The sequence below is a fragment of the Cyanistes caeruleus genome, chromosome 9, assembly GCF_971803275.1.
Source record: "Cyanistes caeruleus chromosome 9, bCyaCae1.hap1.1, whole genome shotgun sequence".
Lineage (NCBI taxonomy): Eukaryota > Metazoa > Chordata > Aves > Passeriformes > Paridae > Cyanistes > Cyanistes caeruleus.
In genome coordinates this window covers 33,015,746-33,036,759 of record NC_141709.1, presented here as the reverse complement: position 1 = coordinate 33,036,759, position 21,014 = coordinate 33,015,746, and the positions used below count along the sequence as shown (strand labels likewise).

The 21,014-nt window shown below is 44.2% G+C and overlaps 1 protein-coding gene and 1 long non-coding RNA gene across 2 annotated transcripts in view; one reads left to right on the top strand and one right to left on the bottom strand.

The window, feature by feature from the left end:
* Window positions 1-15,403: 15,403 nt before the first annotated feature.
* LOC111932971 (uncharacterized) lies at window positions 15,404-17,233 on the top strand. Its single transcript, XR_002866449.2, has 2 exons — window positions 15,404-15,611; window positions 16,004-17,233. It is a non-coding gene; the product is annotated as an uncharacterized LOC111932971 (long non-coding RNA).
* Window positions 16,768-21,014, bottom strand: part of ROR1 (ROR family WNT receptor 1) — a 144,590-nt gene continuing 140,343 nt past the window's right edge. The window contains exon 9 of the mRNA XM_086841577.1: window positions 16,768-19,783. Coding sequence (XP_086697703.1) covers window positions 18,371-19,783 — 1,413 coding nt within the window. The 3' untranslated portion in view covers window positions 16,768-18,370. The remainder of the gene's footprint in view (window positions 19,784-21,014) is intronic.

Below are 21,014 nucleotides of genomic sequence, written 5' to 3'. Positions count from 1 at the left end.
TCCATCATCCATCCATCATCCATCCATCATCCATCCATCATCCATCCATCATCCATCCATCCATCATCCATCATCCATCCATCCATCATCCATCATCCATCCATCCATCATCCATCCATCATCCATCCATCCATCATCCATCATCCATCCATCATCCATCCACCATCCATCCATCATCCATCCATCATCCATCCATCATCCATCCATCATCCATCCATCATCCATCCATCATCCATGCATCATCCATCCATCCATCCATCCATCCATCATCCATCCATCCATCCATCATCCATCCATCATCCATCCATCCATCATCCATCATCCATCCATCATCCATCCACCATCCATCCATCATCCATCCATCATCCATCCATCCATCATCCATCCATCATCCATCCATCCTTCATCCATCCATCATCCATCATCCATCCATCATCCATCATCCATCCATCATCCATCCATCCATCCATCCATCATCCATCATCCATCCATCATCCATCCATCATCCATCCATCATCCATCCATCATCCATGCATCATCCATGCATCATCCATGCATCATCCATCCATCCATCCATCCATCCATCCATCCATCCATCATCCATCCATCCATCATCCATCCATCCATCATCCATCCATCCATCATCCATCCATCATCCATCAATCCATCGTTCCCAGTGGTGTTTCCCAGGCAGGGCCACAGGGCCATCTAGAGGAGAGGGAGGAGGAGGAGAAGGAAGGAGAAGGAGTTGGGTTTCTCTCCTCCTTGGGCACCCACAGCGCCTGGAGAGGCTCCAGCTCCCTCCTGGAATCCCAGCACTAAACCAGAGCGGGTCCGGAGGGAAGCTGCAGCCGGGAGGTTTTCCCCAGGTGTTGGATGTATCCCGAATTCCACCCCTGGGACACAGGAGTCCCTTCTGGAGCAGGGACACGGGGTGGGAGCAGCTGTGCCCGGCACAGGTTTCCCAGAGCAAAGGGCGCAGATAAGAGCTCATAAAGATAAGAGCTCATAAAGATAAGAGCTCATAAAGAAGTGTGGAATTTAAACCTCAGTTGTGTCCCACCTCCCTGCACAGGCGGAAATCCCGGAGCTGGATTTTCCCTGGAAAAGCTGCAGGGGTTGCTGGCCTGGGATCGTTTCCATAGCAAGGATTTAAGTGACCTCACCTGCTCCGAGCTGAGCACAAAGCCCAGCTTCCCTCGGCGATGGATCGCTCACATTCCTGGCTGGAATTCCTGGAGATCCCATCCCAGGTGTCCTCCCATCCCGCAGAGCTCACACCTGGCTCCTGCTCTGTTCCTTTTCCAGGTGCTCAGGCTCATCCCCTGCTCCTCTGGCCCAGCCCAGCAGAGCAAACACAAAATGTAACAACTCCTGGAGTGTTCCTGATGTGGGAATTTCCTCAGAAAAGGGAATTTATTGGTAAATCCTGAGGCTCCTGCCTTGCTTCAGAAACAGTGCAGCATTTCCACATCCTCATCCCAGCATCACAGGCACATCCCTCTGGTGGTGGGAAGCCTGGAAGATCAGCAGTGACTGAAGGAACCAGGAAAAAGGAGAAAGGACGATCCCAAACCAAGCCAAACCATGTTTTTTGTTCTAAATTCAGCTCCAAATTTGTCCTGACCCACAAAACTGCCCCTGCTGGGAGCACACAGCTTCCCACGGGCTACAAACAGGGAAATATTGGTGTAACAAGTTGCAGAATGATGTAATAAAGCACATTTCTCATCTTTCTGACAGCTCTGCCTCAAATCTGCCCATTAACCTGAACTCTTTTCCTAAATTCCTCTGGACAGTTGCTTTTTAACCCATCCCAAATCCAGCTCCTTTCCAGACAGTGCCCCAGGAGGATGAAATCTCCCTCCCAGCCCTGCCAGCAATACCAATATTAACAATTAACATCAAATTAACATCAATATTCACAATTCTGTCAGCAGCACCCCCTTTTTGCTCTTTTCTGCTGTGTGAACAGGGCTTTAATTTGGTTTTGTTGGGTAATGGAGCCCAGATGCTCCAATCCAAACAAGGCCCAGATCTGTAGAGAAGAGGGGGATATTTTTAAACGAGCTTTCTGACTAATTTGCAGCCAGTTGTGATGTCATGGGCCTTGAATGTCAGAAAATCACAATGCTCCAAACCACTAAACTCTTGTTTTGTGTAGCAAAGTGAGGGAAAAGAAAGGGCTGAGGAAATCCATGTGACTGGAACGCTCCAGGGTATGAAACAATAGCCCAAGAGCTTGGGGAGATCTCTGCAGTTGGAAGGGACCTCAAAGATGGTTCAGTTCCAACCTCATGCTGAAGGTACTGACAAAATCATTCCCATCCTCACCTGTTCTCTGACAAATCCAGGATTTGAAGGGAATTGAGCAGTGGTGGGGTGGTGGGGGAAGCGTGGGGTCTCTCTGTGTTGGAGTCAGAGGCACAGAGAGTGTGCCCTTATCTCTGATACCTGCCCCTGACATCCTAAAAAACACTGAATTTCATATAACACCCTGAAAACAACTGTTAAACAGAAAAACTAGGAATGTAAATGTGCAAATTAGAAAGTTTTCTTATGTCACTGGGTGAAAAAGTTAAACTAGTTTAGAAAACAGAAGATGTAGGGTGTAAGGTGCTGTCTCTTGTCCTTCATCTTCATCTTCTTCTGGAGGTTTTTGGGTAGCAATGAGTGATTGGATAGAGAATGATGCACTGCAGCACACAGGTGTTGGGTCATTAAGAAAAACAATTAACTTGGCATTTGTTAATTGGGTAAATAGACACATAAAATACCTTGAAGATCTTTGTTAGCCATTTTTGCACCTTTCTTAGTGCACATAACTCCTTGTACCTTGTATATATGTAATATAGATAAAAGAAGAATAAACAAGAAGAAGAAGAGAAGGAGAAAGAAGGAGAAAGAAGGAGAAAGAAGGAGAAAGAAGGAGAAAGAAGGAGAAAGAAGGAGAAAGAAGGAGAAAGAAGGAGAAAGAAGGAGAAAGAAGGATAAAAATAAAAATAAACAACAAGAAGAGAAGAGCTGCCTCCTTTTCATCAACTTCAGCTCAAGGGAAAAGGAACCCAACCAAGAACAGCCTAAAAGTGACATCTCCATGAGCAGCTCCCAAATCCTGCTCCTGCTCCAGAGCATGAGGTGATTGCCCAGGAAGGATTTTTTCACTTTTCAGCTTTTTTTACCCCATTTTTTAGGGGATCACACGAGTGGCTGCAGCTCTGTGCTCCTCCAGTTATCCCAGTCCCACCTCAGCTGGCCTGGGACCTCCTGGGAGCCACAGATATCCCAAATTCCTGCTTGGATTTGACCACAGAAAGGGGAAGATTTTCCCCTCACTCTGCTGAGGTTCAAGTTCTCATCCAGGTTTAACCCTTGAGAGGAAATTCTGCTCCCAATTTTATATTTTTAAAATTTTAAGTAAATTATATATTAAATTAATTAATTAATAATTATTATTTATTTATTATAATTCAGTATTAATATTAATTATAATCAATTAAATGAATTATATATTAAATTAAATTTAATTTTAAATAGATTTTGACATTGAATCATTTGAAAGAAACCAGCACGATGCTGTTTGGGTTTATATTTTACCCATCAAAGAAGGGTTGGTTTGGGTCAAAGCAAATCCCATCAGGAATTCCAGGAGAATTCCCTTCTCAGGAGACGAGGATGAACTTTGGGGAGTCATTAACAGAGCTCCTGTGGAGAAATAAATATTTAAAATCAATGTGCAACAGTTGTATTCCAACAATTTCTCCACATAACTTTATATCTGTTATTTCTTCTCCTTTGGATTTAAAAAATTCAGAAGTAAATGATGAAAGTGTGTAAACCACCCTCTGACTTACTAAAAACCCCAATTCTTTTTCCATTTAAATCACTGATATTTAGGTAAAGCTTCTTCATTTTTGAGTTGATCCCAATTTCTTTTGGTTATTAGGGAAAAATCCAGGTTACCAACCCCAGCCAAACCAAGATGTAATGCCTGGGTTGGAGCAGGCCAATTCTAACTGCAGAAAAGGTAATAAATGGTAATAAATTGTAATAAATTGTAATTATTATACCTTTATAAAAGGTAATAAATAAAAACATTTGCCCTTCTGAACAGGTCAAGAAATAACCTGTGATTTTTCTTCCCTAGCATCTCCTTCTGCCCCTGATTTCCAAGAGGAATTTTTTCCCCCCTGGGTGCAGCTCATTAAAATCCACAAATGACAACACTAAAATACTCGTTTTGAGCACGAGAAGACAACGAGGTTGTGGCAGATTTACAGTGGTGGAAGGAAGAGGGGAAATTTTGTCATGGATATTCCCAGGACTCGTTAATTGCTGTGGCTCTGGCTCTGCCTTGGGTGGGAGATTTTCCAACCCTGCTCCCATTTCCCAATCCTGGCAGTGATGATTTTCCTGGAAAATGGGACAAAAAAATCATAATAAAATAAAAATTAAAAAAAAAAATAAAATAAGAATAAAATAAAATTTAAATTAAATAAAAAATAAGAATAAAATAAAATAAAATTTAAATAAAATAAAATATAAATAAAATAAAATTAAAAATAAATAAAAATAAATAAAAATTAAATAAAATTAAATAAAAATAAAATTAAATAAAAGAAAAATAGAATTAAATAAAATAAAAAGAAAATAAAAAGAAAAGAAAAGATTAAATAAAAATTAAATAAAATTAAATAAAAATAAAATTAAAAATAAATAAAAATAAAAATTAAATAAAATTAAATAAAAATAAAATTAAATAAAAGAAAAATAGAATTAAATAAAATAAAAAGAAAAAGAAAAGAAAAGATTAAATAAAAATAAAATAAAAATAAAATAAAATTAAAATAAAATTAAAAATAAATAAAAATAAAAATTAAATAAAAATAAATAAAAATAAAATTAAATAAAAGAAAAATAGAATTAAATAAAATAAAAAGAAAATAAAAAGAAAAGAAAAGATTAAATAAAAATAAAATAAAAATTAAATAAAAATAAAATAAAATTAAAAATAAATAAAAATAAAAATTAAATAAAAATAAATAAAAATAAAATTAAATAAAAGAAAAATAGAATTAAATAAAATAAAAAGAAAATAAAAAGAAAAGATTAAATAAAAATTAAATAAAAATAAAATAAAAATAAAATAAAATTAAAAATAAATAAAAATAAAAATTAAATAAAAATAAATAAAAATAAAATTAAATAAAAGAAAAATAGAATTAAATAAAATAAAAAGAAAATAAAAAGAAAAGAAAAGATTAAATAAAAATAAAATAAAAATAAAATTAAAATAAAATTAAATTAAATAAAAATAAAATAAAAATAAAAATAAAATAAAAATAAAAGAAAATAAAAATAAAATAAAAGAAAATAAAAATAAAATAAAATTAAATTAAAATCTATTTAGCAGAAAGCAGTCTTTTAGGCAGTTTTATATAATGCCCACTCCAGCTGCTGCTGGGAATTCCAAATCCAGGTTGGATGGGTTTGGAGCAGCCTGGGACGGTGGTCCCAAGGACAGGGGTGGCACTGGATGGGTTTAAAGCCCTTCCCAATCCAAACCTATCTGGAATTCAAGAGCCCGGGGGGTTTCTGGGGGTGTTTTTCCCGTTCCTGCTCCCTGGAATGTTGATTTTTCCAGTGGAGGGAGTTCCTAAATGTCCCGCTGTTAATCCCATGTTTCATTTGCACCTCCCGAAGGAAACCCGGGACTCCTCGGGACGGAGCAGCCGCTCCCTCCCTTCCCTCGGCAGCCACGAGATGGCAAAAGAGCCTCGAACATGCAATAAAACCCCGCAGCTCGGGTTCCCAGCAAAACCCACCGCAAATCCCACCTGGATGTGCTTCCCAAACTCCCCCGGGCTCAGGGAGCTGCTCCGGGCGCTGAGAGCCCATCCCAGAGGGAGAAGGGAAAATCCAGCCTGGCCTTGGGCACTGCCAGGGATCCAGGGGCAGCCCCAGCTGCTCCTCCTCACCCTCACGGCCGGGAATTCCATCCCAATATCCCAATATCCAAATTTCCCAATATCCCAATATCTCAATGTCCCACTGTCCCAATATCCCAATGCCCCAATATCCAAATGTCCCTATACCCCAATGTCCCAAGGTCCCAGTATCCCAATGTCCCAATATTCCAGTGTCCCAGTATCCCAGTATCCCACTGTCCCAATATCCAAATACCCCAATATCCCAGTGTCCCAATGTCCCAGTATCCCAGTATCCCAGCATCCCAGTATCCCAATGTCCCACTATCCCAATGTCTCAATGTCCCAGTGTCCCAGTATCCCAGTATCCCAATGTCCCAGTGTCCCACTATCCCAGTGTCCCAATATCCCAGTGTCCCAATGTCCCAGTGTCCCACTATCCCAATATTCCAGCATCCCAATATCCCAATGTCCCACTATCCCAGTGTCCCAGTATCCCACTGTCCCAATATCCAAATACCCCAATCCCAGTGTCCCAATGTCCCAGTATCCCAATGTCCCAATGTCCCAGTGTCCCAGTATCCCACTGTCCCAATATCCAAATACCCCACTATCCCAGTATCCCAATGTCCCAATGTCCCAGTGTCCCACTATCCCAGTGTCCCACTATCCCAGTGTCCCCTCCATCCCTGCCTTCTGGCAGTGGGAATCATTCCCCCCCCCTCTCTGAAATGGGATTTTCAGTCCCATTCCTGGTCTGTGCTGATTCCACTCCCACTCTGTGATCCCAGAATTTCACCGAGTGGGAATTCCTGGCATTTCCCCATTTTCCCGGATTTCGCCATCGCTCCCTGAACAATCCCTGAGGAATTGAGCTGCTCCTCACTTACCCCAGGACAAATCCTGGAGCTTGGCACCAATGAAACCACTTACACCAACCCCAGCTGGATCCCAAACCTCTGGCACGGCAGGAATTGGATTTCCAGAGCTCATTTCCCGAGGAAAAGGCGTCCGAGTGGGAACATTCGCGCTCTCCTGCCCTGGGATGGAGATCGCTGCTGATTTTTGGCTTCCCCTGCCTGGAGCTCCGAGCTTGGACCAGCCCTGGCCTCTTTCGGGAGCTGCTCGCAACTGAGGAGACAAAAAAACCCCAAAAACCCCGTGTTTGAACCCAAACAGCACAGAACCAACTTTGATCCTCAAAGGAGAGGAGGATTCTCCTTTGGTCCTCCTTGAGGTCCCCAGCACCGGGAACGGCCTCGCCTCGCCCTCCCAAAATTCACAAAGTTCCCATTTCTTCCCTGGTTCTTGGGAATTGAGGGAGGGGAGAGAAAATATTCCCTGCCAGGACCCCCGGGATGGAATTCCCGAGCTGCTGGGCACAGAAAGGGACATCCCAAAGGATGAAACAATTACCAAAGGCAGAGGACAAAGCGTTTCTGTTAAAGGACCAGGAAAATCAGCTCCGGGAGCTTCTTGGGAGAGGGAAAAAAATTCCCTGAATTTCAACTCCAGTGAAACTGTTCCTTCTTTCCTGGCTGATGCTGGAAACAAATCCCAAGGGAAAAGGGACCTCCAGTCCCCTCTGAGACACCAGGCAGCATCCTGGCTTTGAAATTCCCTGATTTTCCCCCCACCATCACTTGCTAAACCAGAGGAGAATCCAGGAATAAAATTCCAGAGCCTTTATCACATCCTCAGCAGAGGGAGGAGTAACGCAGGCTCTTGTGTAACTAAAGATAACAATCGATGGAGGTGATCTAAACCCCCAAATAATTTAAATATTAACATGTTAATATTTTAATATTAACATGTGCTGGAAAGCGGCACAAAGAAAAGGCTGCACAAAGGACTGGCTCTGTTCATTACCGCTGTGAAAAGCACAAGCAGAGATTATTTTAATATTCTGCCCTTCCCTCCTCCTTCAAGGAAAACAAAATTCTGTTTAAAATCATTCATCAGGCCAAGAGAAGACATATTTTTGCCATGAGGTGGAGTTTTGGGGGATCCATTTGGTGTTTTCGCAGTTTTTTGCCTGGGTTTGGAAGTGACTGCGCAATAAATGAAGTTTCAGCTTCACCTTGATTCCTTTGTGGTTCATCCCATCCCATCTGGATCCTGCCTTGGATTTGCTCCGTTCCTGTCTTGTCTTTTACTAAACCAAAAGAGAGGAAGCACAGCCTGAGGTAAAGCAATTCCCAGCTCCAGGAAAGAAACTGGAGCTGCTGCCACCCCACATCCCTCCTGGTTTGATCCTATCCCTCCCCAGCTGATCCTGCTGGGAACTGAGGGATCAGCCTCCAGGAAAACCAAAAAAGTGAAATAAAGGAGCCCTGCTGGGAACTTCTCCAGGCTGGAAATCCCTGGGGAAGAGAAAGTTCCAGGGAGACCTTGGAGCCCCTTTGAAAGGGAATTTAAAGAGGGGGGAAATGTTTTTACACAAGCAGAGAGTGACAGGAAAAGGGGGGATGGTTTTAAACTGGGACAGCCGGGATTGAGATGGGATCTTGGGCAGGAATTGTTCCCTGGGAGGGTTGGGAGAGGCTGGGATGGAATTCCCAGAGCAGCTGGGGCTGCCCCTGGATCCCTGGCAGTGCCCAAGGCCAGGCTGGATGGGTTTGGAGCAGCCTGGGACAGGGGAGGGGTCCCTGCCATGGCTGGGGGGACCCTGGGTGGGATTTGAGGTTCCTCCCAACCCAAACCAGTCTGGGATTCTGGGATTCTCCTTTCTGACAGGAGCCACTCTGGATTATCTCATCCCACCTGGATCTGCCCACGGGGAGCTCCCACCACCTTCATCCATCCCACCTGAGAGCGCTTCTGGAGCAGCTCAGAATCCAGAACATTTCCCTAGCAGGACATTTTTATGGGAAGGAGGAAAATGAAAGTTTTTCCTTTTGCTGGCCCCCACCACAAACCTGCCAAACTCCCACGGGATTCATCTCCACAGGCACAACCAGGACCTGGAGCTCTTCCTACTCCTCCTGCTTCCATAAAAACCCTGGACTGGGGAGAAGATTGAAGTGAAAACAGAACATTTTGGGCTAATTCTCTTGTTTTATACACAACAAAGCCGTGCATGGCGCCCTGGCTGGCTCTGAAATCCCGGGATCCCGGTGCTGCCCCATCCTTCAGGAAGGCACAAGGAAAGGGAGGCTCCAGCTGTGACCAAAGGAGCTCTCCTGAGCTCCCTGAGGGATATTTTGGTTCTTTGATATCCTCCCAACCTGCCCTGGCATCCCTGGAAATGCCAAAAGCTGTTTGCCAGAGGCTTTTTGCTTTTAGCAAAATTAAAAGCTGCGTCCATGAAAGGAAACAATTCCATCCCAAACCTTCAATTTCCTTCTTTTCCACACTTGGAATTTGTGATGAACCTGCTGGAAGTGAGGATCAAAACCACACTGGACCAACCAGGACAAACTGGAGCTCTTTGGAGAGAACTGATTCTCTACCTGAGCAAAAATCCTGCACTCAAATCCTGATTCCAGCAGCAGGAATCAGAATTTAACTCCAGCAGGGCCAAGTTTTCATCCCCAATGTCCCATCCCAGGCTGGGTTAGGAATCCACTGCTCCTGGATGAGCAGGGCTGAGAATTTCTTGTCCTTAAGAAAATTGTCAGCAGGTCAAGGAATGCCAAATTCCAGAGGGAACAGAACCAGGACAAAGGATCTGACTCTGTTTGCTCACCTGAAAGTTGATTTTGAGAATATTCCCATGCCACACACACAAAAAGAAACTCTCCATAAAAATGGGGTTTGTTTTCCTTTGAGAGAATTCCCTGCTTTCCCCGTGCTGTTTATTAATATTGCCCTTGGAACTGCCTGGAATAAATGTCATTGATTAGGGCAAATGAAAATATCACTGGGCCCAAAATGACAAATTTGCTGCTCCTGCCAGGCCAAAAACTTGTTTCATTTAGGAACAAGAGCTGCTGGCAGGGGCTGGGGAGGGAACTGCTGCCAAAAGTCTCCATAGGAAATGAAATAATTGGGAATATTCACTAACAGGGAAGAGAAAATAATTGCTCTCTTTGGTCCACAGACCCAAAATCTCCTGGAGTTGGGCTGGCTTTTCTGGAATGGTGGCAGTGGGAGCAGAAATTGAGTTGGGATTTGTCCCCTGGCACAAAGGAGAGCTTTTAAGAGGCTGGTGATGCTTCGGTGGAGGAACACAGCCCTTCCCAATCCCAGGAAATCCTACAATGGAAAACAGGATCTTTTAAAGGATTTCTCACCCAGATCCCCCTGGCACCAAGCAGCTCCATGGAGCTGGGCTTTGTCACACAGGAGGAATTTCCTCCTTTCCTATCAGAGGATTCCATGAAATTCAGGGGCTGTTTTCCCCCAGTGCAGAAATAGAAGTTGCAGGAAACATGAACATCAAAAATGTTCTCTGCAGGCTGAGGCAGAGTCACAGCTCTTGGGTAAATTACTGAATTTACACAGAAAATCAGAAAATCCTGGCCTGGGAGGGACTTTAAATCCCAGCCCTGGTGTGGCAGGGACAGCTCCCGCTGTCCCAGGCTGCTCCAAACCCATCCAGGCCTGGGCACTGCCAGGGATCCAGGAGCAGCCCCAGAATTTTTGGGAAAACCATTCCAAGGCCTCCCCACCCTCACAGCATCACCAGACTCGGGACATTTTGTGCCACTGGAATAAAAAGCTGGGATCCATCCCTGCTCCCTCCCTCCTGCTGTTGTCACCCTCTGAGCAAACCCAAAGATTCCCTCCAGGAGCTCCCTCCTGGCAGATCCCGGTAACACAGAAACCTTGGGATCCTCCAGGGATCCTGGAAAAATCCTGGAGAAGAGGATTCAGTGCTGGGAACCGCAGGGAGGAGAATTCCCCACCGGGTCCTTCCTTCAGGGCTGGCCAGGAGGGAATGGCAGGGACGGGTGGGGCAATTTTAGGGAAATTTGGGAAAATAAAGGGATTTTTCCTCCATTCCTCAGAAATGCCTGAGCAGGAGGAGAATTTTGGATGAAGAGTTTTGAATGGAAAGTTTTGTTTTCTCTTCATTCCCTTGAAATCCAGCTGGTGTTTTTTGGATTTGTGCTGGGATTGGGTGAATCCAGCTGGGGTGGAAGGGAAAAAATCCCAGCACTTCCCAAATCCTCAGCTCCAACCTCCAGGACACCAGGGCTGATTCCCCACTACGACTTTTGCTTTCCAAACTCGATTTCTTGCTCATTTCAATTAATTCAGCATTCAAATTTACAGGTTTTAGAACGATTTGGGAAGTCTGAAAAATTCTTCACAGCTTGGATTTATGAATAATGTTGATTTTGTTCCTTTAAAGTATTTCAAATAATTTTAAAATCTTCATATTTATTAATGCATTATGATTTTTAAAAGAGATGCTGTTACCTTCTGGGTGCAGCCTCTTGCAAACACACTGCAAAACTATTTAATAAAATTAGTAATAATAATAAAAATTTTAAAATTATATATTTTTATAATAAAATATTATATAATATATAATATATAGTATATAATAAAATAAATAATAATGTATTACTATTTCCCTGAATAATATATAATACAATAGATAATGTCATATTAATATATAATATAATAATATATAATTATATCTTATATATAATAAATATAATTATAAAATTAATAGTAATTATATAATAACTATTATATTAATGAATAACTAATAATGATATAATTATTATAAATATAAGTATAAATAAAATTATAATATCTAATTATAAAATTTAATAATATATATAATTTAATATATTAACATAATATTAATAATAATATTATAATATATAATTTAGTATAACATAATAATAATTTATATTTTATAAAATATAGAATATACAATATGTATTACTAATATAAGAGATTATATTATATTTTATATTATATCATATTAATATAAATATATTTTATTACTATAAAATATATATTTTATTATATTGTATAAAATATACATTTATATTTTAATAATATATTGATTAATATAATGTATTAATATATAATATATAATAATATATAATAATATATTTATTATATAATCTGTTTTGTATGTTATATATTATATAAAATAATAATATATAATAATAATATAATAATAAATATGTTGTTTTTCCTCCCCTTTCTGCTTTATTTTTGCTCAATTTTCTGCCAAAGCATTTGAAATCATCTCCTAAAGAAACCAGAACACCCAAAGCTCTACAAACCCTCAAAGCCCTGATTTCATTCTTAATTAGTGCAATTACACAGCCCTGATGGGCTGCACTGGCTGCTCCCTGCCCACAATAATCACAGAAATCTCTTCATTCACTCCTTTCCTTTCCCTCTCATTCCATTGGAATTCCCAGGAAAGAGCCAGCACTGACACACGACCCCACAATTTGTTTCACTCTTCATTAAAACGAAGTTGTGTGGAAAAATCTGGATTTCTGGAGGGGAGAGCATTGGGAATGAGGACAGAAAGAAAGGTCAAAAAAAGAAAAAAAAAATCTGGATTAATTTGTCCTAAAACCCCCCAAAGGCAGAGGACTGTAAATAACAGAGAGCCACGTGGTAAAATAAATCACTTTATCAGCCATCCTAAAACTCATCCTCACACTCCTGAGCAGCACTGACCATAGGAGAGGCCAGAAAACCTAAAAATGAAATTATCAGCTGCCTTTTTGGAGTGCAGAGAGCTGCTGGGGCCTGAGCAGCTGATAATGGAGTGGAAATCCCGAGGATCAAAGGATCCCTGGTGGATCTGGGATTGAGTCCTGGCCATTCCTGTCATCATCTGCTCTCCTGGCACTGCAGGAGGGATCGGGAATCATTCCTGCCTGCAAAGGGTGTTGCAGTCTGGGACACAGAGTGTGTGCCCTTGTTTCTGATATTCAGTTCAAACACCCAGAAAAACTCTGACATTCATTTAACATGAAATTCCTGAGCATGTTTTCATGGTGATACATGGGAACAAATGTTAAAGTTAGAAAACTAAAAGTGTGAGTGTGTAGATTAGAGAGTTTTCTTAAATCACTGGGTGAAAAAGTTAAAGTTTAGATAACTTTGTCCAACACAAAATTAACTTTTATCCAATACCTCATCCGTTTTATACCAATTTGGGGGAAATATCCCTCTTTCAGGTTATGACTTTTGTGAATCTATTTTGAAATAATTATTCCATTTCCACCACTGATTCCTGCTGTACCATAATTTAGTGTCCAGACCAGTTTTTATTTATCCTGCAGTGCCAATTTGGTTTCCCTGGATTTGAGCCCTCAAACTCTGGCACACAGGACACACACACGGAGTTTTCCAGCTGGGATCAGGGTGGCTCCACACACTCAGCATCCCATGGGGCTTTTCCTGCTCTCTGAGCAGCCCAAAATCCTCTGGGGAGTTCCTGGGGTGATCCAGCTCCCAGGGATCTGGGAGAGGAGGGAATGAGCCCTTTCCCAGGGGCAGCATCGATGTGTGGAGTCCCATTAAAAATCCAGTGGTTCCATTTCCTTGTCCAGCAACATCCCCAGTGCCCTGGCACAGGTATTTCCCAAACGTATGGGAAAGCAGATTGAGAGCAGAGATGGAGCAGCAAAGGTTTAGATATGAATTTGTGGGATGGTCATTCCAGCAGGAACCTGGAATTCAGCACTGAAGCCATTCCCTGTGTCCTGTCCCTGCAGGCCTTGTCCCCAGTCCCTCTCCAGCTCTCCTGGAGCCCCTTCAGGCCCTGCAAGGGGCTCTGAGCTCTCCCTGGAGCTTCTCCTCTCCAGGTGAGCACCCCCAGCTCTCCCAGCCTGGCTCCAGAGGGGCTCCAGCCCTGGAGCAGCTCCAGGGGCTCCTCTGGAATCTCTCCAGCAGCTCCAGGTGCTGCTGCTGTTGGAGCCCAGGGCTGGGGCAGCTCTGCAGGGCAGAATTCCCCCTCTCCTGCTGCCCAGGAGGTTCTGGATCCCAGCACAGAGGGATGGGGCAGGTGGACCTTGGCCAGCACCACCCCACACCCTTCTCCCAGGGCTCCTCCACCCCTTTGTGCTGGGCTTGCCCCATCCCAGGTGCAGGGATTTGTGATCAAAGGCAGCTGAGCTCCCAGGAAAGGCTGTTCTTCCATGGCTGGGATGTTTTGTCTGTTCCCCAATGGCTCCAACCACCTGGGGGCTGATCCTGGGAATCCAAATCCCATCATTCCAGAGCTGCTCCTTCCATAGGGACCCCTCTGCCTTCCACAGCTCGGGATGGACCCATCCCTCATGGAGGGGGACTGGGAATCGTTATCATTGCTGCTCCAAAATGTTATTGGATTGTTGAGAAACTCTGGAATTTCCCAACAAACCCACTGGATTTACAGAGATATCCCCCACAGCTCCGACAGGTGCAGATCCTGCTCCCAGCACCACTCGTGCTTTATAATCCCACATGTTCCCTATGAACCAAACAGAGATTTCTGCTTTTAAATTCCATAAAAACAACCCAAATTCTCCGCACAGCCGAAGGTTACAGCACTGCAGAATTTTCCTTTGTGTCTCAAGGTCAAAATTCCTTTACCAAGAGCTGCTGTTCCCTCTGCAGGAGCAGATAAACCTCAGGGTTTAGGGTGAAACTCAGCAAATTAAGGCCCACCACCATTCCCAAACACGTTAAATGGGAAATAAAGGACACCACAGATGCTTCCAATAATTCCAGTTTCGAGTCAATTTTCCCTCCTTTGTCATAAAGATCTTTTGAAGTGCAGCCCCAATATCGTGTCTCTCTCTGTTTTTAATCATTTCCCATTACCTCAGCAATATAAAGTGTCCTGCAAAGGGCTGAGCTTTAATCTGGGGGAGATCAAAAAGATGGGCTGGACAGTGACCAGCTCAGGAGCAATATTCTCTCTCCTCCCACAGCAAGATAAAAACTGCTGCTTGGATTCCACGGATGTCACCTCTTTGAGAGGCTCCAGGCCCACGGAAAGGGAATTTTCCTGGTTTTTCCATGGATGTTCTGCAGCAGAACCAGCTGCTCCTTCCACCCCCTGACCACAGAACCAGGAATTCATAAAGGAACGCTGGTTCAAATATTGTAACACACAAGATTCAAATGAAAATTCGATTTTTTTTTTTTTTCCTAGTGGTTTTGTAGAAAGATTGTGGCTTTTTTTATTGTGCAAAAATGTTCTTTAGAGCAACTGTGTTCAAATGTTTCTTTTTGCTGGCTCAGGGCTCTGCTTTGTAACCCCTGTGCTCGCCCCAGAACCACGGAGAGCTTGGGCTGCACCATCAAATCCCTCAAATCAAACGGGGTATTGGGAAGGAATTGTTCCCTGGGAGGGTGGGAAGGCCCTGGAATGGATTTCCCGGAGATCTGTGGCTGCCCTGGATCCCTGGAAGTGTCTGAGGCCAGGCTGGACATTGGGGCTGGAGCAGCCTGGGACAGTGGGAGGTGGGAATGGGATGGGAGGGATGGGATAATGGGATGGGATGGGATGGGATGGATGGGATGGGATAATGGGATAATAGGATGGGATGGATGGGATGGGATAATGGGATAATGGGATAATGGGATGGGATAATGGGATGGAATTTAAGGTCCCTCCCAAGCCAAACCATCTCCTTTGGATGCTCAACCCCATTTGCAGGAGGCAAAAGCCACGGCTCAGACACCCCGAGGAGGCTGAATCCTGCCCAAAAGCCAAATTCCTCCTGATGAACATGCAGGAATGAGAGCCCATGGATGTGGGAGGTAAACAGACATTCCAGAGCCTCGGATCCAGCAGCAGTTTGTGCTTGGAGTGCTCTCCTGGCAGGAGGGGTTTGAGCTGGGCTCTCCCGGTGAACTCAAATCATGGGACAAGGAAACGGAGCTGAGGATTTCCCAGCCTTCCTGGAAATCCCTGCTCCTGAAAAGCAAAGCACAGATTCCCTCCTGAGCATTCCTAAATAAACACATCCTGCTGAGTTCTGAGCTTCCCAGCCCCCATTTCTGCACAGGCAGCTCTGGGCTTTTCCTCTCAATCCGGAGAGCGCACCATTCCAGCCCAGTCACTTCCTCTGTGGGAACAAAGGGTCCAAATCCCCGTTTCAGGCTCTGCCTCAGTGGGCTCTAAATCAGCAAATATTTATTTTCTTTCACAGCAACACAACCAGCCCGGAGGGGATGAGACTGTCCAGACTGAAGGCTCAGTAAACACCGTTTATCCAGGGTTTTATTCCCAATCCTCCAGAGCTGCTCAATCCAGCCAAGAGGGCTGCATTTCCAACAGCCTTGGCTGTGTCCTCCAAGAAGGAAGGGATGATGATTTAGCATCTGGAATGTTCCCTCTCCCTTTGTTTAACACAAAACCAGCTTTCATCCCATGCCTGCGTTCCCACCTGAGGAGAGACTCCTTCATTTCTGGCAACATCTTATTTTCCACATTACCTCATCAGCTTCTCGAGGTTTTCCCTCTCATCTCTCCCCGAGGAGCTCCTGCCTCTGCCTGTGACCTCCCTGCGCATCAGGTGTGAGCCAGACCGTGATCTCAGCCCCACAATTCCCAGATTTTCCCTGCTGAGAGGGAGGGAGGGCAGGGAAAGGTCTTCCCAAGGTTTTCCAGGTGTGTTGTTCCGAGCTGGATCGTATCTAAAAATACTTTAACCTCACGGACCCGGCTTTGAAATAAAGGAGAAACCTCAAGCTGAGCCGGGAGTGGTTTGAAAGTAAAACCACCGAGTGTGTGAGGGATTATTTTATGATCCCACTGCTGCTCCTGAAGGATTAGGTTATTCCTAATTCCTGATGAAAGCCAAGGATGCCAGCTCAGCTTTCCTGAGCCAGGGGAGAGAGCTCCTTCCTCCTTCTGGGATGGAGGAAATGTCGATGTGTCCGTGGTAAAACAACATTTTAATAAACAGTGGCATAAAATAATCAGTGTTTAATATCATCTCTGGCACGTGAAATACAAAAATGCACAATATCTCAATTATAAAATAGCCTTTGCTATTACATTTCTTTTTCTTTTTTTTTTCTTTTTCATGCTTGCCTAATTGAAATGCCCGTAATTAATAACTCAATCATCAAGTAATACAGTGATTAAACGCATGCAGTGAAAACAAAGAAAGATATTTGTATAAAGGTAGTGGCTGAGTATCACCATAATATATTTCAGGAACATCTACATCAGGGTAAAAATCAAAAGAAACAGCCCAAGATATAAAATGCAGAGATGTATTTTCACTTCTGCTGTACAAAAAAAACATCATCACACTTTTTGTGCAAAAAAAGATAAAAATAAAGTCCTAATTTACAACATTGTCAACTGAGCAAAAAAAAAAAGATTGTTTTTGTGGACAATAAAAATATTATTCAGTACAAAAAAAAAAAAAGAGTCTGTGGAAAATGTACCGTACACAGCACGTGTGTAACTCATTAAAGTGGTTTCAAATGAAGATTCTCGATTGGTTCTACCTGAATGGGTTTTTTTAATGACACAAATGGTGCATTTCTAAGTGGAAAATCGGCACTAATTCACATTATTAGACACAAGCGCTATTGATGGATTTGCTGCCTGATGGAAATGCGAGCCTCCCTTTTTCCAGGGTTACTGGAGTCAGAGTCACTGAAATGACACAATAAATATTCCTGGGAAAACTGATTGTCATACATAAAATTGTGGTTTGGCGCTTTTCCATTGCACAGTTGCATAGCAACAAAAGGATATAAAATTCCTGCTTGAGCGACTAGATCATGAAACGTTATCTTTGAAGAAGTCGATTCAGGTTCTGAAATTAAAGCCCTTTAATTTCATTTCCTTTAAGGCAATTCCTTAAGAACTTCAGCTGTCCTTAGCAGCCAGTAGCAGATGAGGTTTGGAGACTGCAAGCTGGTAACTCCAGCATTTGTGTTGTCACATAAATGACATTTTTTGGTCTGAATCTGAGCTCAGACTCCCAACTAAACTAAAGACCAAAATCTCACCTGAAGTAACTGATTCAGCTCTCAGATCATATATTTGAAACACAATCCTCGACTGCAACATTTACAAATATTTTCCCTGTTGGCACTGAAATTGCACACCCAGATCTCCGAATCTTTGCATCTCCTAAAAAAAGAGACAAATATTAAAATATGGTTTTCAGTATTAAAAAAAAGAAAAAAAGTTTCCGTGATTTAAACCACGCCGGAGGTTTAAAAAGCTGTGAAAAAGCATTGGATAAAATGTTTTTATTTTTAAAAGACAAAACCCCTCAAAATCCCTCTTCCCCTCTTTGAATTGTCGGTGGCACTTGGAGAAGCGTGGCCGAGGCCGAGGATTCCCACCACGTCTGGTTGTGCCTGCCCATCCTGGAGAGCAGTGAAACTTCACAGAAGACACTTTGCTGCAATGTCTGTCCAACAACCAGAAAAAAAAAGGATCTTTAATAAAATATTTGAATAGTAAAAAAAAAATAATAAAAAAAAAATATTCTTTCCTACCCCTTCCAAAAAAAAAAAAGAGTTCTATTTACAAAGGCCTCGCGTATTTACAATTCCGCCGAAATCACGGAGTCGTTGGGTCCGTGGATGCTGGAGTCCCCCAACAGGGAAGACTGCTTGGAGTCAATTTTGTAGGGTTTTTGAGTTTTATTGCCGAACACCGCCATCCCCATCCCCGCCGGGTGGCTGGGAATGGCCATGTGGGATAGCAAGGGAATGTTGGCCTCCTGGTTGGAGCCCGACGACGGCAAGCTGGTGACGTGGCCGGTGCTGGTGGAGCCGCTGGCGCTGCTGGGGGAGCGGCTCTTGGGAGGGGGGCAGTGCTGGATCACCCTGGGGGGACCCTGCGGGGGGTAGTGGGGCGCGGGGAAGGCGGCGTACCCCGGCGGGATGGGGTACCCGTTGATGGGGATGTAGCGCTGGTTCTGAGCCAGGGGCGGCCCCATGAAGCCCTGGGGGATGCCCTGCGCCGGGAACATGTAGTTGGGGTAGCGAGGGTTGCTGAGGTTGCTGACGGGGCTGGCGCTCAGGGACGTGGTCTGGGTGGTGGCGTTGCCGCCCGAGGGGGTGGTGGAGCTGGTGTGGCTGGACAGGCCTTCCCAGGAGCGCAGGCGAGCGTGGATCTCCTTGAAGCGCGGCCTGCGGGAGGGCAGGTCGTGCCAGCACTCCGTCATCAGGCTGTACATCCTGGGGGGACAGTCCTCGGAGCACGGCAGCAGCTGGCGCTTCCGGATCATCTCGATCACCTCCTGGTTGCTGAAGCCGTAATAGGGCTGAAGGCCGAAGCTGAATATTTCCCACAAAACCACCCCGAAGGACCAAATGTCGGAGTCGGAGGAGAACTTGCCATACATGATGGCCTCGGGGGGCATCCAGCGGATGGGCAGCAGGGACTTGTTCTGCACCCTGTAATAATCGGCCGAGTAGATCTCCCTGGAGAGCCCCAGGTCGGAGATCTTCACGTGCAGCTGCTCTCCGATCAGGATGTTGCGCGCGGCCAGGTCCTTGTGGACGAAGAAGTGTCCGGCCAGGTACTCCATGCCGGCCGCGATCTGCACCGCGATGTGCAGGAAGTCGCCGTGGTCCAGGCTGGACTTGACCGTGCCGTCCTCATCGCTGCTGCAGCCGACGTCGGAGTGGGGCGAGCGCATGACCAGGAACTCGTGCAGGTCGCCCTGGTTGGTGTACTCGAACAGGAGGCACACGGGCTGCTCCTGTGTCACCACGCCCAGCAGGCACACGATGTTGGGGTGGTGCAGCTCGGCCATCAGCGACGCTTCCTGCTGGAATTCCGCCCACTGCTGCGGGTTGTTGAAGTCCTTGAGGGTCTTGATGGCCACGAGCTGCGCGTGGTCCATGCCCGGCAGGTAGAGGTGGCCCTTGTAGATCTTGCCAAAAGCGCATTCCCCCAGCTCCTCCATGAAGCGGACGGCGGAGAGGGGCAGCTCCTTGGCTTTACTCTGCGGGAGAAACACCAGCAACACATCAGGACTGCAAACAGCCTCTGGAAAGTGAAATCTCTTGGTGCAGGACGGGTGGGAGCCAAGGGGACGGACACAGGAGCCACCATCCCACTGGATCAGCCCGAGGGACACCAGGATCCAAACGGGATCACCGCGCTCCAAAAGGGAACAAAGAGAATTCCTTCCCATCCTCTCCACCAGGTCAGGTACGGCAAGAATTGTATCCAAATACATGCAGGAACCATCAGCATCTCAGCATTTGGCCTTGGGCATTTCTACTTCCAATTGAATGTGACTAATTTCAGGAATTGAGGCAATTCCCATGCTCTAAGAGGTCCATGCTGAAGTGTTTTCTGGACCAGGGCCTGGGGTTTTAGCAGGAAAAAAGTGATTTTGCTTTAAAAACCATGTCCTTGTAGCCAATTCTCCCTTGACTTTGCTGTTAACCCTTGCAGGTACAGCAGAGTCTGCTCCCACTATTTCTGCTCCATCCTGAAACTGGGAGTTTCTCAAAGGAGAAAGGCAAACCTTTTAAACATTTATTGCCCTTTGGGGTGCAGATATTCACTCCTGGAGCATAAAGAACCTGTAGCATTCCCAACTTCCACTTGTGCTTGTAACACCCAAACCCACTCATTTAGGGCCCCCAGTAAATCCACAGGTAGTAATTTAAGGTTAATGAGTTTGGGATCTAGGTTCTGTAAATTAGTGTAAACATTGGCATTTGCATTCCTGAAATCATCTGAGGCCAGCTTTCCAGTGGCAATGTGGGAAAAACCTGACACTTCAAATAATTATAGGAAAAAAGCCATTTTAGCCCAAATTAATTCTAATTGTAACAATCATTTATGACTTCTAGACAAATACTGCAATAACAATAACAATAATAATAATAATAATAATAATAATAATAAAGCCATTTAAGCAGGCAGCCCAGTAGACTGCACAGTGAGGGCAGGAAATTAGCTATATTGTTGAGGAACAGATGGTTTATATTACCCAAATCCTTTAGGCTAAAACTTGTTTAGGTCTGGCATATTGTAAATTATATTTTAGTAATGAAAGTGAAATGACCTCTGTCTGACCTGAGCCTGGGTCTGTCTGTTTGAAGCAACAGAGTGGAAAACTGGGGGAAGAAAATGAAGTCATAAAGTTTTGGCAGGAAGGGCTCATTTGGAGTAAAGCAGTTGTAAATCTGCTCAGCTTTTGTTTGACAAGTATTTGTCAC